This window comes from Nicotiana tomentosiformis, chromosome 11, assembly GCF_000390325.3.
Source record: "Nicotiana tomentosiformis chromosome 11, ASM39032v3, whole genome shotgun sequence".
In the NCBI taxonomy this organism is placed as follows: Eukaryota; Viridiplantae; Streptophyta; class Magnoliopsida; order Solanales; family Solanaceae; genus Nicotiana; species Nicotiana tomentosiformis.
In genome coordinates, this window is record NC_090822.1 from 100,527,982 (window position 1) to 100,546,537 (window position 18,556).

Consider the following 18,556-nt stretch of genomic DNA (forward strand, 5'->3'; position numbering starts at 1 on the left):
TAATTTTAACCAGGATAATTAATTTCAACATAACTAATCTCAGCATAAAGTGTCTTCAAAACCAAAAGACCCCTTAATTAGTCATCTGAAACACCTCAAGTATATCAAGTTGCAGGGCACTTAGTAACTGACCCTCATATCCTTGTGCCAGAAATCTAATTTCAGAACCTTTTTACACAACTAGCATTGACATATGGATTAGTCGGGCAGATTAACCCAAAAAATTGCACATTTCATCAGCAACTTACAAGATTTAACACACAAAATAAGCAGAAAGAAAGAAAAAACAAGTTACAGATAGCAAATAGAATTTAGTAATGTGACCATGACAAAGTTATTGATGTCACAGTCTAATCCTCAAGAATTTGCTGTTTTTCAAATTCGGCAATTTCAGCCAGTGAGCTAAGACTGCTATTTATTGTTTCATTGCTGCTACTTCTGCACTGAAGTAACTGTTCCCTGAGACTCCGCACTAGCTCGTTAAGTCTCTGGATGTTCTTCTCCTGTGATAAAATAATCTGCAAATTTTGAAAACACTAGTTAGAGCAAGGCTATAACAAGTCTTCATTGACTATTCCGGTTAAAATAAGCAGTCCCCAGTGTATCTGTATATAAGACTTACTGCAATAAAACAAATGCTCTACCGCGACCAAAAATATTAAGATGAAGATTTCATGAAAAAGGGGCAGTCTGATGCACAAAAGCATCATGCATTCACGCAGGGTCCGAGAAAGGGCTGCACCCCAAGGGGGTGTGATGTATGCAGCCTACCCTAATGCAAACATCAGTAGTGGCTGATTCCACAGTTCGAACCCGTAACCTATAGGTCATAGGGAGATAACTTGACCGTTGCTCCAAGGCTCCCTTTCAAGATGAAGATTTCATAATAACAAAATTAATATGACCACTTTTGATAGGCCAAAATGGAACTAATTAGCAGCAGTAAGAAAAAGGAAAACAGGGAAGAAACAAGTCCAATAAACTTGTAACATAACCAGAAGGTTCGTTTTTTTATCAATTAACAGTAACAAAGAAGAGCGAACTGGTAATTCTGTAAGATTAGGTGTAGGGAAGAGAAGAAAAGTCAGAAATTTAATTTTGAAAAGTAATGTATGATGAAAGAGAAACAAGATAGTAGCAAGTGGTCGAGGACACTGCACTATCATTAAAAGCACCAAGTTCAGCTGTAGCACCAGAAAAATTCTGGCCTATACCGGGCCAACTCGGTTGCATCAAATAAACTGGTCGTAATCCCACTACCCACAACTACATCTCTTTGCTCCCCACACAATTACTACATTCCATTCTTAACAGAACAGTGACTTCCCACAGAGAAAAAATTGGGAGGAAGAACTATGGCCACAACAATCAAATATTTGTAAAATGGAGATTTTGCTTAACCTTACTAATTTCACAATCATGCGTGTTTTGTTCTTTTCTTTCAGATTTTAAAATTCAAATATATTAGTGCAAAACTTATGCCATAGGAAAACTGAGCACAATCACAATAGCATCTATTCTAACTAAGCATGTCAAATGATAAACCAGCTAAAATTAGAAAAATTGCACTATGAACACAACCACCTAAGAAATCAAATTTTTTATGCCAAGTCAAACAGGTATATTTGGTGCAACACCTACTGTACTTTTGTTGCTTTTTGTTAAATTTGGAGGTTTCTTTTCCAATTTATTTATCGACACATATGTCAATATTGAAGGACTTTAACTTGTCTGCATATAAGCACCTCAGTTCTGTCTAGTCTGACATCGAATTCATTTTTCTAATGCTTTTTTTTTTAGTTAAGTGTATTACTTCATTTTTCTGATGCTGCTAAAATTGATAGTTAGTCTCACTTTTATTCTACAGCCATAAATCTCTAGAGTGTTTCTACAAAACTCAAGCTTCTGGTTAGCTCATTCACTAGTTACACCAATTAACACGATATCGTCCACAAATAGCATACACCACGAAATCGTATCTTGTACTATATTGGTAAGTGGTAACCCATCCATAATTCAAAGCAGATCCCTGACCCACGATTAAGGGAAACTCCAACACAACTCTCTATTCTCTCACTTGCGATATCTCCTTCCTACAAATCTTTTTATGGTATTTATGTATCTAATAGAATTCTTTTCTTCTCCAACACCCACCAAAATACCTTTCTTGGCACTCTATAACACACTTTCTCCATGACAATAAAATAATGTGATCCTCTTTCTTCCTATAATTTTCTTCAATCTTGTAACAAAATATAGTATTTGTTGTAGATCTAGCGAGCATAACCTAAGCAGGTTCACTTTTATAATGCCCCTAAGTTTACATTTGATCACTTTTTACCAATATCTCATCGGACGATTAATGGTACTATGATGATTTGCACAACTTTGAATATCTCATTTGTTCTTATATGTCGGCAATATGGCTGTCCAGCAGGGGGAGGAAATTATCGGGACGGGACGAAATTTGACCGGGATGAACCGTCCCATCCCACTACCAAACGGGATGGGACGTGGGCCCTAAGCGGGCCTTTTTTTAAAAAAATCATTTAAATATTAAACATTAAAGTTGGCACCCGCTATTTTTTTTTTATAGATAGCAACGGTTATTTTTTTAAAGTTGACAGTTCGCAACGGCTAGTTATTTGACTTTTTTAATTATATAAAAATACTAAGTAAAGAATTATAAAACAAAAGACTTGTAATGAAATATTTTAGTAATTTATATACAATCTCAAGCTATAAAGTAACTAGGCAAGACAATTCATAAAAAAAAAATTCAAGGATAAAGCCTATTATTTTATTAATATAAGTTTCAATTTCACATACAAATACAAGTCTTTTGAAGAGCATCTAATCTACGCAGCCACCTTCTAGGAAGGGTTCTGTTTGAACTAGGGCTATCATACTAATATTTGTAAGCTCCTATATAGCTTTGTTTTAACTGATCTATAATTTTTGTGGGACATTGTTGCTTGATGTTCCATGCCGTCATCGCTCCCAGTGCAAAGTATCTCATTGTATTCTTCTTCCCTAGTGCTTAATTTTTCAAAACCAATATTTCTTCTTTCTGAATTAATCCAATCTCTGAATAAGACGGAAATCTCTAGGTTGTCCTCCGCTATGAATGTCTATGATCTCCGATTTGAAATCTTGTCGCACTAAAAGCACTTTTCGATGCTACTGATGATACTTGAATAGCCAGTATATCTCGAGCCATTATTTAAAGTGTTGGAGATGCCTTGCCACGCTCCCTCCACCATGCCAAAAGTTGTTTGTTGCCTTCTTCGTCTTTAATACATTTCAATCCCTGATTAAGATAAGAATTAAGCTTATCATCAAGACCTATTATATCCTCCATACCTTCCCATGCATATTCTACTCTAGCCTTAGAAGTAGTAGGGGCATTTATACTATCTGCAGTTGCCATAAATTTATAACTATCAAACATTAATCTAGCATAAAAATATATGCTACCTTGGCAGTTTTCGAGAGATGGCTTTTCATTTTCTTGAATTTCTAAATTCTCATAAATTTTACGAACAAGTCCCGCACCTCTTAATTTTAAAAATGGGTTAAGTAGAGTAGAAATTAAATAAACTTGGGGAATAGGGAAAAAATACATTTTAAGTTTTGCAATTATTTCATTAACGGCCGATGCATAGTCTGCATTTGTTTATACTTACCAAATACAACAGAAATTTCACAAATATACCATAATATTTGTGTAACAGTAGGATAGTATACACCAGAAAATTATTTTGTAACATAAATAAAATATTTCTACAAATTTAGTAAGTTCTTCGATCTCACACCAATCAGACTCAACAATTTGATCAACAGGGTTAGCATTATGCATATTAAATACCATTTGTATATACAACCGATGATCATAAGCAACTTCAAGCATTTCATAAGTAGAATTCCACCTAGTACAAACATCTTTTGGAATTTTTCTATATGGAAGGTTAGCAAATGCACATCGCTTCGTTCTTTAAACTCACGAATTCTACTCGCTTTATTTTTCGTGCTAATAAAGCGAGTAGAATTCGTGAGTTTAAAGGACGAAACGATGTGCATGCGCTAACCTTCCATATAGAAAAATTCCAAAAGATGTTTGTACTAGGTGGAATTCTACTTATGGAATGCTTAAAGTCGCTTATGATTATCAGTTACCTATATAAATGGTATTTAATATGCATAATGCTAAACATGCTGATCAAATTGTTTAGTCTGATTGGTGTGAGATCAAAGAGCTTACTAAGTTATTAGAAAAATTTTATTATGCTACAAAATAATTTTTTGGTATACATTATCCTACTGTTACACAAATATTATGGTATATTTGTGAAATTTCTATTGTATTTGGTAAGTATAAAACAAATGCAGACTATGTACAAGCCGTAAATGAAATGATTGCAAAATTTAAAAAGTATTTTTTCCCTATTCCCCAAGTTTATTTAATTTCTACTCCACTTAACCCATCTTTAAAATTAAGAGGTGCAAAGGGACTTGTTCGTAAAATTTATGAGAATTTAGAAATTCAAGAAAATGAAAAGTCTATCTCTCGAAAACTGCCAAGCTAACATATATTTTTATGCTGGATTAATATTTGATAGTTATAAATCTATAGCAACTGCAGATGGTGTAAATGGTCCTACTACTTCTAAGGCTAGAGTAGAATATATATGGGAAGGTATGGAAGATATAATAGGTCTTGATTCCTCTATTGATGATGAACTTGATTCTTATCTTAATCAGGGATTGGAATGTATTAAAGACGAAGAAGACAACGAACAACTTTTGACATGGTGGAGGGAGCGTAGCAAGGCATTTCCAACACTTTCAATAATGGCCCAAGATATACTGCTATTCGAGCATCATTAGTAGCATCGGAGAGTGCTTTTAGCGCGACAAGATTTCAAATCGGAGATCATAAACATTCATTAGCAGAGGACAACCTAGAGATTTCCGTCTTATTCAGAGATTGGATTAATTCAGAAAGAAGAAATCTTGGTTTAGAAAAATTAAGCACTAGGGAAGAAGAAGAAGAAGAAGAAGAATACAATAAGATACTTCGCACTGGGAGCAATGACGGCATGGAACTATAATGGAACATCAAGCAACATTACCAATTCCACAACAATGTCCCACAGAAACTATAGATCAGTTAAAACAAAGCTATATAGGAGCTTACAAATATTAGTATGATAATTTGTAATTAGCTAATAAAAGGCCTAGTTCAAACAGAACCCTTCCTAGGAGGTGGGTGCGCAGATTAGGTGTTCTTCAAAAGACTTGTATTTGTATGTGAAATTTGAAACTTTTATTAATAAAATAAAAAGCTTTAGCCTTGAATTTTTTTTCTGAGTTGTCTTAGTTAGAAGGGGAGCCTTGACATAATTGGTAAAGTTGTTGCCATGTGACTAGGAGGTCACGGGTTCAAGTCGTAGAAACCACCTCTTGCTGAAATGCAGGGTAAGGCTGCGTACAATAGATCCTTATGGTTCACCCTTCCCGGGACCCTGCGCATAGCGGGAGCTTAGTGCACAGGGATGCCATTTTCTTACTTAATTACTTTATAGTTTGAGATTATATTAAATAAATTACAAGTCTATTATAATTACTAACATATTTCGTTACAAGTCTTTTGTTTTAATATCTTATAATTCTTTACTTGGTTTTTTTATAATTTATTAAGTTATATAAATATTAGTAATATTAATATTAGTAATGTTAATAATTTACCCCTCTTTTTACTCAAAGTGTACTTAATACATTTTATTATCCCCACTATGCATTCCTAACTTTTGGTACAAGCCATCTACAATTTTATCCAAGCTTTGATAGCAACCTTCTTAGCTTTCCTCTTAGCTCTCTTATACTCTTCCAAGACTTATCCAAATTCTGCTTTTGGTATCATTTTTATACCACTCTCCTTTTCTCTACACCCCTTCTTCCACCACCGTGATTCTTATGAGGTCCTAGACCTTTGTTTAGACACGTCTAGAACTTTATTTGCTACTATCATAACGTAAGTTGTCATTTCCTTCAATAGTTTGTCCTTGAAAGTTATTTGATTTATATCATTTAGTCCCAGCGCCGACTTCGTTTGCTTGCAGCTCTTCTCCTCTTCCACTCTACTCTTTCGCTTCAAATCCAGAACTACAAATTATGTTGGGTAAAACGCTTCTGCTGGTATAACCTTAAGGTCTTTACATGGAACTCTGTCACCTTTTCCGGCAAGAATGAAGTCTATTATGTTGTGATTACTTTCACTCTTAAATGTTATCAAGTGGGACTCCCTTTTTTTAATGTATTTGTTAGCCAAAACTAAATCACAAACAAAGGCGAACTCTAGAAAAGCTTTTCCTTCTTAATTCTTTGTACTATAACCATATCTTCCATGTACTTGAACGAAACTGTCATTGCCCACAAGTCCATTCAAATCTGCCCCAATAAAGATCAATTGGTCATTTGGAATCCTATTGGACCAAAATATCCATGTCTCCCCAAATTTAATCTTGGTTTCCTTATTTAATCCTATTCATATTCATGCACTTATGATGTTAATTGTCACCTTTCACCACACTAGTCCTAACTATGTTGCGCGGATTTTCCAAAATAGGGCCACACCCGTGTCAGATTCTCCTAAAATACATTGCTTTTGGAGAATCCGACAAGCACTCAGCGACATTTTAGGAGAGTTCGAACAACATAGGTCCTAACAGGATAATGCTATCACCACTTCAGTTTACCTCTACAACTTATCTATAAGTCTTGGTTCTAAAACGATTACTATCTCGTTGCCATTTAATCTATCCCACAATGCCACAATTTATAACTTGCATTGCCAATCTCTCCAACTTTTTCCCAGTCTACTTAGTCTCTTGTAGACACAATATCCCGAGTTCAATGCATTTGAGGATAACATTACTAATTTCATCAGATTTTAATTGTTAAGATGCTAATTTTAATTCATTTTTGTGTGGGGGTGGGGGAGGGGGGAGGGGAAAGTAAGAGCACAGACTAATTTGTTACTACCTTTGTTGATTTTATCATGTCACATAGTGATGGTGGGACCTCATAATAATGAGAGGATACTTTGATACATACATAATAGTTAGTTTAGCAGTGAGGAAAAAAGACAAACCTCCATTAACAATAGATTTATATAAATATATTTCATATTTCTTTGCTTGGATGAAAAACATTATCCCCTAAGTCTATATCCAGAAGGCTTTATTTATTTTAGGTTTTCTTTAATAATTGTGGTATTCGAGCCAGCCTGCTGGCACCTCGGCTATTTCACGGAGTACCTGCTCTCTCCCACCAGCACAGGTACCGGGTAATTCTATCCATCAAAGCTTGGACAAATGGGAAGAAATCACACAGTGCTTATGTCTCCGCTTAAATTTGAACTTGAAACCTCATGGTTCTCAACCCGCTTTATTGACCACTAGGTCACACTCTTGGGTGCACATATAGAAGGCTTAACTTTTTGTCTATTCCATTTTATTTATTTCTTTTGTTACCCGTTCAACTTCTGAAAGTTTGTCGGTAAATTTCTGAGATATAAGCAAATGATGGCCACCTTGAAGTTAGTAAAAAGGGTAAAGTGGATTTTATTTTGTTTGACTTTTTAATTAATCGGTATTTTTTTTCTGTCTGACTAACACTGTAGTGTATGAGCCATTTGATTAATTAGTGGGGCTTAGGGATGATGTGAACTTTTGGGGGATTGCGGATATAGAGCCCTTATTATCAATTCAGCAGTTGTCTCTCCTTCAGAAGCAAAAAAATTTGATTTCCTAGATCCTATATATTTTTTGCTGGGACACAAGTTCTAGAAGGCAACTCCCAGTTTGAAATAAGATGAACTCCAGGATATATGAGATTATGGCTAATAAAGATGGGTATAATACGTTGAAAATGGTAAATATATCGTGCATATTTCATGTTAAATACTCAGCGGTTGCTGTTTTATAGAAAATAACAATAAAGAAAATAAAGGATATCATTATAGAATTTACGGGAAATCGATGTCATGAAGTGAGTGAAAATCATGGGACCAAGATTCAAATTCCAGCACCAACAAAAAACACTAAGTGACTTCTTCCCATCTACCTAAACTTTGGGGGTAGAGTTCTACGGTACCTCTTGTACTGGTGGGAGGCAGCAGGTACTCGACAGAATAGCCAAGGTGCATGCAAGTTGGTTGGAAACCATTTTAATAATAACTTTAAAACAAGAATTGTCTAGGATTCAAAAGTTGTTAAAAGATGAGTTTCTTTAAACCGTCCGACTTGGGAAGACAATACAACAAATAGTTTTTGATTGGTAAATAATACAATGGATAGTTTGTCCATGAGATTTATTGTAGATGGTCATTGCTCTATGTCAGTTGGTCTAAAGGTAAAGCTGAAGCGGGCCCCAGGGCATCCATTGTGCCTTGCACATAATTTGCCTCATGCTTCACAGGATTAGGCATTCACCTTTTGCCTACAAACAATTGATGCAATACATGCTATAAAAGGAATCACGCGCCAGCCCTATTGTAGTTGCAAGTTCTTTCCTAGTTTTTGTCCTTACTCTCATGTTTCCTTTAATTATACACTTTCAAGACCATAAAAGTTTGTAATGTCAGTATACTTGTGAATTTATTTATTGATTCGTTGCAACCTTGGCTAAAGCTTCATAAGATTAGAAACTAATGCTTCTTTAATCAAGATCAAAGTTAAATGGACTACTTAAAGCGAACATGACGGATTTGGTACTTCATGGAGCTAACTCTATGAGTAATGAGCAGTTTACAGATACTTGGCCTTCAAAATATATATATTACGCGGTTAAAAAGTATTTTCTATACAAGCTCCATGCAATGACATAACCGCAAAAACTGAGGCATACTTCATTCAAACTTCAAAGTGAGATAACAAAAAAGCTTTAAAGTGCAAAGCAAGCTATGCAGTGCAACAAAACGGTCAAAACAAAGCGACTATGTGTTTGGGTTGAATCTTCCCAAGATATTAAGGCATTTAAGGTGCTTGAAGCATTGCAAATTGATAAGAGGGAGTTGAATGTTGGTTTTTATTCCTCACTCACAGTTAGATTAACTTGGTTCTTTCCATTCTTAGGATAAGAAGGATTCATGGGGAAGACTATAGTATGCCCAGCCGAAGGAAAGAATAATACGAAAGTAGCTGGTTTGACAACAAGAAGTGATGGTATGAAAAACATAATCCAGTAATTTCATCTTACACAAACCAAATGATCCGTTGATAACTCTAGCCCTTGTACACTCCATATCTCCTATTGTTGCTATGATTTTTTCACCACCAAGTTCAAAACCTCTGAAAACTACAGAATCCCTTTAAATCTTTTACTCCTAATTAATGCAGAATCTTGAAATAAAGTATCAAAATGTAACGGACTTTAAAATCGACCAAGATAAGAAACAGTTGAAAGAAAGTTTTATTAAAAAAAAAAAGATGGAAGAGGTCAACAAGTGCAGTAACATGAAACTATGATATTTCCAATTTTGTAACTAGGTAGTCTAATTAAGTTATCCAATGCATATTATGTCCATTTTTCACTTGGAATTTGTCAGTGAAATATCAGTTGCGCATTTAATGATGCAAATATTCATCAGTAAGATACAATGACTTATGTAAATACCCATCTTCCAAGCTCCCAACTACCCATAAGCAATAAGAACGTACATAATTTATTCAAGAGAATCACACAATATGCAACAAAAACATGATCACATGATTACCTTCTCTTTAACAGCTTCTTCTCTATTTGAAATCTGTTGCTGCTTCTGAGATATACTAGGACTCGGTTCGACATCACTCACCAACTGCTGCTTCCATTCCAATTGAGATGTGATTATGAGTACAATCAACAGAAAAACAAGCAGTATTGGTCTCGACATCATAACGAGCTACTCTCACACCACCTGCCAACAACCCCAACAAACGAAAAAGTATACACATCAAATTCAGAAACAGACACATCCTCAGAATTCATAACAGAACCCACCTTCACTATAATCTAGCAAACATTAAGCGGTAATGCCCTCATTTATTCAATAGATTATAGTAGTATCTTCAAAGTAACATTATTAAAGCGGCATTTTTTTTTTTAATGTTTGCAATTCAACATCAACCGAAAGAGAAAACAGGATTTATCTCAAAAGAGAAAAGAAATGAAACCCCTAAATTACAATGCTCCATACTGAAAACAGAAGTAGCAAAGCAGTTAAAAAAAGGGATAAAATTTAAAGAAAATCAGTAACCCTGTTATAGCAACAAGGAACTAATCTTTTTTACTTTTAATGTGAAATTTCACAAATTTGCTAGAGACCCTAATAGAGAGTACAGATATTGACCAAATAACTTAAAATACTCCATAACTAAAAACCAAAGTAACAGAACACTAAATAACATGGATAGAATCTTTTAAAAAGCCAGTAGCCCTGTTGTAGCAACAAAGAACTGATCTTTTTTCACTTTTAATATCAAATTCCACAAATCATTCAGAGACCCAAATAGAGAATACAAAAATTGACCAAAAATCTAAAAACCCAAAGTAACAGAATAGCTTACAACAGTGCTATAACTATAAAGAACTTATCTTTTTCACATTTAATTTGCAATTCCACAAAAATTCCTAAAGACCCAAATGAGAATTTAGAGATAGACTAGATAACTTACAAGATCTAAGCTTGAAGTGGAGTTTAACTAACCATAGGTCCTCTAATTGTGAAGTACCAAAAATGGTCTTTTGGGGTTTCACTGTTTGCTTCTTTTTTTGAGTTTGGTGTTAGAACTTCTAGCAGTTTCCAAGAAGCAAACTGCTTTACACTAAGACAAATTCAAATAGGGAAATTGGGATTTTGAGAGCAAAAAATGATGATGGTGAATTTGGAAAATGATTGGGGACTGATTGGGGAGGTTACAGAGAATTTTAGGACTAGTCTTTAAATTGCAAGTTTGAGAGAGATGGATTCTCCTGTAGTCCTGTTGAAGATGAAAGATTCTTTGAAATTACAACAAGGTAACCAAAAGTTTCATAAAAGTTAATTTCGGTCCAACTTCTTTTTTATTTTATTTACTTCATAATTTTATTTTTTTTTCTTGGATATTGGTTGGAGTGGGTTAGATAGAAAATTAGAAGAAGGTCAGACAGGTTGTTGCCACAAAAAAAAAAAAAAAAAAAAATCTTACTCTGAAAATATTTTTATTATTTTTACTGTTTAAAATTATATAATTATCTAAATTTATCAATATATTTTTTGAGTGTTATTTACTTACCTCTTATTTTTATTAGTTAATTTAAATTATAAATATTCTAATGTTAGCTTTATCCCTCTATTTTTATACATTCTTTTCTATGTAATATTTAATTAGTTTTCTCATTTTGCATTCTACTTGTAATTAAAATTACGTAATATATCTCTTTTTTTTGTTAAATTATAATTTTGAATTTATCAAAAATATAAAAAGATAAGCCCTTTAATTTTTTTTAAAAATATACTAATATTTTTAATAATTGTTATTTTGTGTTATGTATATAATATTCTTATCTTATGTATAAATATTCTAATATTTTTTTATTTTTTATTATTTTTTAATATGGAATTATGAGTTCTATTCTTCTATTTAATAACTAAAACTTTTTATATTAAAATTTTAATTAATATATACATTTTACGCTATCGCTTGGAATTCTTTCTTCTTTCAATATTTTTCCTTTATGACTCTTTGTTTATTATAATTCAATTATGAGTATATGTAAGAAATTTCTCATCATAGTTCTACTTATAAGTCTTATATTCTATATGTTTTCTAAAATTTATATTTTTTTTGTTCCTTACCTATTCTAATTGTATTGTCTGTTATTTAGTATTATCAAATTATGACATGAAGTTTTTATTAACTTACCACTTTATTATAATAAAATGGATATAGTCTTGTAGTACTCATAAAACTTAACTTGACTTTATCTTGTATTGACTACTTCTCAAATTCTCTCGTTGTTCAAATTTATCAATAATATTTTTTGGTATTATTTATTTACTTAATTTTGTCAAATAAATTTAAAGTATGGATGAAGTCATATTATCTCTATTTTTCTCTTTATACATTAGCTTTTGTTCTATAATATTTTAACTTTTTTGTATTTAGCGTTTATCTATAATGTGAATATTGTTATATTATTTTTCTAAATGCGTGGTGTTGAATTAGCTCAAAGTTTAAATAAGAAAATTTGTTTCTTATATGTCATAAATCTACTAATAAATATAATTATTATTATTTTAGTACCACTTGCAATAAGAAATTAAAGTAAATTCTCCTTCCTTTTTGTAGCTAATATGAAAGTTGACTTTTAATTTATTATTAAAAGTATTACATAAAAATTTAAATTATTTCCTTATATTCTTATTTGTTTCTTAGAATTATGCCAATTGTCTATATGTTTTGTTTTAGTTTTATCTATTATAATATTTTCAGTTACGCAATCTTATCTATATAGCATGACCATATGAATTATTTCAAAAAACTTTCTCATCTCAAAGATCAAATAAGTCTTATTCTTTTATATATCTTAACATTAAAATTTTGTATTTACATATTTCTTTTTCCCTTTTTTGGTTTCTTGTCCATGTTATTAAGTTATCCATAATTTAGAATTGTTGATATCTTCCGCTACTCTAATTATAACAATGACTTTGATTTTTCTTTTTTCTTGTAATGAAAATTTTCATCTACTTTTATTCTTGTATTCTTTTATTCTATAGCTCAGATTAATGTTATAACTTATCAATAATATTTTGAGTATTATTTATTTATTGTCTTTATTTTATTTTTAACATTACTCAAAGTATAAATTTTCTCACATTATATCCACCCCCTCTTTAAATATTATTTCCCTTACTATAAAATTTGATATAATTATTTCATCTAGTATTTAATTTAATAATAATAAAATAAAAAAATAGAAGTGCATATGCTCATACTTTATACTTTACCAAAATCTCAAGGTATTTTTTCATCTTTGGAGTTTTCTTTTTCAATTCAAAAGCTTGGATAAGTTTTTGTTTGATTTGTTTAACAAAATAAATAGATAGAAAAATATAAACTATTATTATTATTATTACACATAACAAAAAAATACATAAATCTTAAACATATAGCTTAATGCATATGTCATTATTTCAAGCGTAAATTTATGTTCTCCTTTATTTTCAATATAGAATATTGAGTTTTAATTTTATTTTAAATTTTCGTTATTTACTTTTATATGTGTAATGTAACGACCCGACCGGTCATTTTGAGCTCTAGTATGTCGTTCGGCAGTTTGAGGCCTTGAGTAGCTTCACTTCAGGCATTATAACTTGTACATATGGTCGGAATTAAATTTTGGAAAAGTTCGGGATTTATTTGCAAAAAAATCTAATTTCGGAAGTTTTAAGTTGGAAGAATTGGCTAAGATTTAACTTTTGAGTAAACGACCTCGGGATTGGGATTTGAAGATTCTAATAGGTTCGCATGATGATTTTGGAGTTGGGCGTATGTTCGGATTGAGTATCGGGTCACCCGGGACCATTTCGAAGCTTATTGTGAAAAGTTGGCATTTGGAAGGTTTTAGAATTTTTTAAGTTTGGTTTGAAGTAGGCTTTAGTGTTATCGATGTCTGTCTGGGATTTCGAGTCTTGGAATGGATTTGTATTGTGATTCATGGCTTGTACGCAAAGTTTGGCGTTATTCCGGAATGTTTTGGTACGGTTTGAGCGCGTTCGTTGGAGTTTAGAAGTTTGAAAAGTTTTAAGAAGGATTTTGGTCGTCGATTCGTAGTTTTGATATTGTTTGATGTGATTTGAGGCCTCAAACAGATTCGTGTCATGTATTGGGACTGGTTGGTATAATTGGACGGGGTCCCGGAGGCCTCAGGTGAGTTTCGGATTGTAATCGGATCGAGATTTGAAGTTGAGGAACGCTGGTTTTGGCCAATTGCTGGTGCAATCGCACATGCGTAAAACAGGGGGCCGCAGATGCGACTCCGCATGAGCGGCTAGGCTAGCGCAAATGTTGATTTTGCTGGGGGAAGGCTGAGATCGCAGATGCGGTCGAGTGTCCGCAGAAGCGGAACCGCACCTGCGAGGTGAGGCGTCGCAGAAGCGATGAAGTGGGTCGCAGAAGCGGCTGGAGGTGACCAGGGTAAAGGCCGCAGGTGCAAGCAATTCCCGTACTTGTGTGAGCGCAGATGCGGTGCCTGGAGCGCAGATGCGGGCAGGGCTGTTGGGCACCACTTCGCAGAAGCGTGGATTACGCCACAGAAGCGGCGAAGATGATCGCAAAAGCAGAAAGTCGTCTGGGCAGAGGTGTTTTTATAGAAACATGATTTGCCCCATTTTTTTCCATTTTCACTTAGTTGGGGCGATTTTGGAGAGCTTCAAGGAGAGATGTTCATCAAGCAATACAAGGTAAGTGACTCCCACCTATTACAAGTTAAATACATGATTTGTATACGGATTTAAACATGAAAATTAGTAGAAATTTGGGATTTTGGTAGAAAACCTAGAATTTGACATTTTTGGATTTTAACCATGAAATTGGACATGGAATTCAGAATAAGTTATATATTTTAGTTCGTGGTATTATGGGTATAGTTTATCTTCAAATATTTTCGAAATCCGAGCACGTGGCCCCGAGGGTTGTCCTTGTTGGCTTTTTGAGCGGAGTTGGAAATCATTATAAATTGTTAAATTATATGTATTGAGGTATTTTTTGATTGGTTTTCACGGTGTTTGACTAGTTTTGAAGTGATGGGCATCGGGTTGAAGTGTTTGAGTGGCTTTGGAGCCAGTTATGGAAATTCGGAGCGAGGTAAGTCTCGTGTCTAACCTTGTGAAGGGGAAACTACCCCCTAGGTGATAATTATTATTATGTGCAACTAGTTGTGGGTGCTACGTATACATACGGTGACGAGAGTCCGTACGTAGCTACAACATGTTTATGTCCAGGTAGACTTAGGACCTTATCATGTAATATTTGAATTATTTGGACTCATTCTGCTGGCTTAATTAATTGAAGTTATAATTGAAATCGATTTAAAAATAGATATATGCACATTAGGCCAAGCCCTAACACTTTGAGTTTTGGGCGAGTTATTTGAGAAATGGTAAAGATTATATTCATTTTATGTTCATGTGCTGGATTGTAAACATGTTTCTCGTGATTCGGTAACTTCCTTCCTTTTCATGTGGAGTGGGCCGAAAACCTCGCCAGTATATAGATGCATCTATGGTTAGTGTCGCTCGACCCTCGGCAGTGTACACATTATTCTAGATCGAGCCAAACGACTTCGGCAAAATCGTACGTTATATCGCTAGTAGTCCGAATATTCACGAGCTAATCTTTTCATTGATGCCCGGCATTTATATGATACTCCTTATTTATTTGATAATGACACTTGCCATTTTTTGAACTATTAAGGTACAATACAATATTTAGAATTCTTGCTTTAAAAGAAGTAATTGGAAGATTATGTAACTTATAGATTTACTTCATTATTGTCGTATGCTTCATATCTACTCATGTTTTATTATATTATTTTATTTTATTGGGAATTTAGTAAGTGTTGATGTCGACCCCTCGTCACTACTTCTCTGGAGTAAGGCTAGATGCTTACTAGGTACGCGTTGATTTACGTACTTATGTTGTACTTTTGCACTAAATGTGCAGGATCTAACAGGTTAATTTGATGATCACCTTGGCGCGTTGGCGCACCTATTGAGGAGACTTTATGTGAGTTGCATTCCAGGCTAAGCACCACAGTCCACCGAGTCTCCATTGTACTATTGATTTTATTATGTCTTACTACATTTGGGACATATGTTGTATTATTATTATTATCTTTTTACCATGTAACTTCCATTTTATACTATTTAAGTAAGGAAGATTATGATCTCGAAAGTAATAAAATGAGTAAACAAATTGACGAATTAACATTGGCTTGCCTGACGGCGACGTCAGGCGCCATCACGACCTATAGTGGATTTTGGGTCGTGACAACTTGGTATCAGAGCGTTAGGTTCACTTAGGTCTCACGAGTCATGAGCAAATCTAGTAGAGTCTTGCGGATCGGTACAGAGACGTATGTATTTATCTTCGAGAGGCTACAAGGCTGTTAGGAGTTGGTGCTCATTGTGCGGTTTGATTCCATTGAGGTTGGTGCCTTTATTTCCTTCTTACTCAATTTGATGCGACGCAAAGCGCTTGTTATCAATTAGGCGTCGAGGAGTTGTAGTGGTACTGCAGACATGGTGTAGGATGTTTTTTCCTGCGTGTTCGGGCAGGCTATTATCGTCGCCTTGTGGAAGGTTGTTCTTTTTTTCCAGCTCAGTATCTGTATTTTCTATAGTTTCGAGACTGTGCACGGATTGCTACGATGCCTATGTGTTATTATCGCACAATGTTGGTGTAATGGTAAGGTGCTTAGTGTCGAGGAAGTGAATGACTCGAAAGGAGGATTTCTCAGTGCATGATTTAGAGGTTCAGCATTTAATTCCAGCAAAGGAAAGGCAATCAGACTATGGATGTTCAGGTTGTGGTCGATGGAGTAACGAGACTTGGTATTTTCAAGCGTGTTGGAATATTCATTGTGATGCGGTGCCGTCGTCCTAGTTTGAACGCATTAAGGTTCATCAGTGTTTTGATCTTCTTTAATTTTGCCATCGGGGCAGGGTGTCGTGAAATGGTGCTTGAGGGGCGGTTGTTAGAGATAGAGATGTGCAGCGGTTCAGAATCGAATTGGTATTTTTAATGTTGATGGCTCGAGAAAGATGATATTCTAGAAGGTTTAGAGTTGGCAGTAATTTATTAGTTCTGGTGCTACAGGTATGGATTTGATTTGAGGCAACATTTGGGCAGCGAAGTATGAGGAAGGACGGGAGGTGTCTCGTGGTAGTTGAACTTCTAACAGGTCAAGTATGAATAACATAGGTCGAGGAGTTTCTTTAAGGAGATGATTTAACTGAAGTAAGAGTGGCAGATTATCATATGAATTCTGTGGTGGACTATCTGTGTGCCTTGAGGAAGCGCAAAACGATTTGGGAACCGTGATGGAAGGTGATTTGGTCTGCGAATTTTATTTAGGTTGGTGGTTACTGTACGGAGAAAGATTGAATATGGTAGAAAGGAGTTTACTTGAAATGGAGAGGGGTGTGAAGATTTGATTATCATTTTAGATGCAACATGACTTTGAGTTTGGAGGGTATTGTCGAACTTTCAGTGGATGTCAATGGGGGAAGGAATAGACTTATACAACTGGTGGGCGATCATAGGCTTAGGAGAATTTACTGATTAACTGGTAGTTGTATCCCGTACAGCGTCGTTGGAAGATGTCGGTAAGGAATTCCACAGGTGGGTTATCTCTTGTGAGCAGGTTAGCGGTTGCGTGATGTTGATGAAGCTTCTGCGAAGAATACTACTTGCTACCCGATAAGAAGTCAAAATATATGATTGTGACTAATGATTCAGAATGTTCATGAAAAGCTTAACAAAAGACTTCGAGAAATTTGGCGGGTTAACAGTGCGAGATCAAGGTAATTGAGAAGGGGGAATCATTGTGGGCTTTATATTATGTGGTGGTAGCTTAAAGCTAAGTGGGGGAGCCCACCGTCTACGATTAGATTGCGAGAATGTCTGCTTGTGTGGTTTTCGGTTGTTGGTGTATTGGTGGATTATTTATGACTAAGAGAAAGGAAATGTCGGGAGTAAGTAGAACAAGGAACTTGATAAATGTGTGTTATACTTTGCCTTATCGATTGAGGTACAGAATTTGGGAAGACTCCGAGTTTATGCTTCTTATGGATGTAATGTACAAGGAAAAGAATTCAGCTGGTTTCTTCTTTGAGAGTGTGTTCATGTGCTAGCAGAGCGTTGAAGTTTGGTGATATTCGGGATTAGGTTAGAGTGGGTGACTCTCAACAACGGTTCTAGTGGTTTAAGAATTAAAGTGAAATGCCTAAGGATTTTCGGGTCCCCTGTGTGGTTAAGGATCAAACCTTCACAATGGATTGCAAACGGGACTCAAAATATTCTATGTTATCATCGGGTATGCAGTGCAGTATTAGAGGGAAGGAAGAATTAGCTTCGGATTCGCGGAAGGGCTTGCAAAATGGGTGTACTAGTCGGAGATACAATGGAGCACATAAGGAGGGTATGAGATGGTTCATGAGTATTGAGACGATGTGGTCTCGCGATTTTGGTCACTCGGTATGAGTGAGGATTGGGTTCGTATGTTTGAATGGAGCTATTATTATTTCTGAGGTAATTCTAGAGTAAATTGGAAGAAGTTGGATCGGTTAGTAATTGTTGAATCAGCAAGATTGTGGCAATGATCAGTTCCTTCAGCGTGTGAAGTCATACATGTGCTTTGTAGCTGTGTGCGCGGGCCTGGCAGCCGCCATAACCTGATTGGGGAGTATTGGGTTCGAATGGTCTTGTTATGTAAATGGACTCCGAAAGAGTCATGACGGTTTAGA

The 18,556-nt window shown here is 34.8% G+C and overlaps 1 protein-coding gene across 2 annotated transcripts; it reads right to left on the reverse strand.

The window, feature by feature from the left end:
- Window positions 1–11,007, reverse strand: LOC104099480 (uncharacterized). Of its 2 annotated transcripts, none has more exons than XM_009606487.4 (3): window positions 10,751–11,007; window positions 9,779–9,961; window positions 1–518 (listed from the first exon to the last, which is right to left on the reverse strand). In XM_009606487.4, the coding sequence occupies exons 2-3, from the start codon at window positions 9,938–9,940 to the stop codon at window positions 351–353; spliced, it is 330 nt and encodes a 109-aa protein (XP_009604782.1). In that variant the 5' UTR covers window positions 9,941–9,961; window positions 10,751–11,007; the 3' UTR covers window positions 1–350. The 2 variants fall into 2 exon arrangements, with proteins under 2 accessions (XP_009604782.1, XP_009604781.1); XM_009606486.4 differs by having other exon boundaries at window positions 10,719–11,007.
- Between the last annotated feature and the right edge of the window lie 7,549 nt (window positions 11,008–18,556).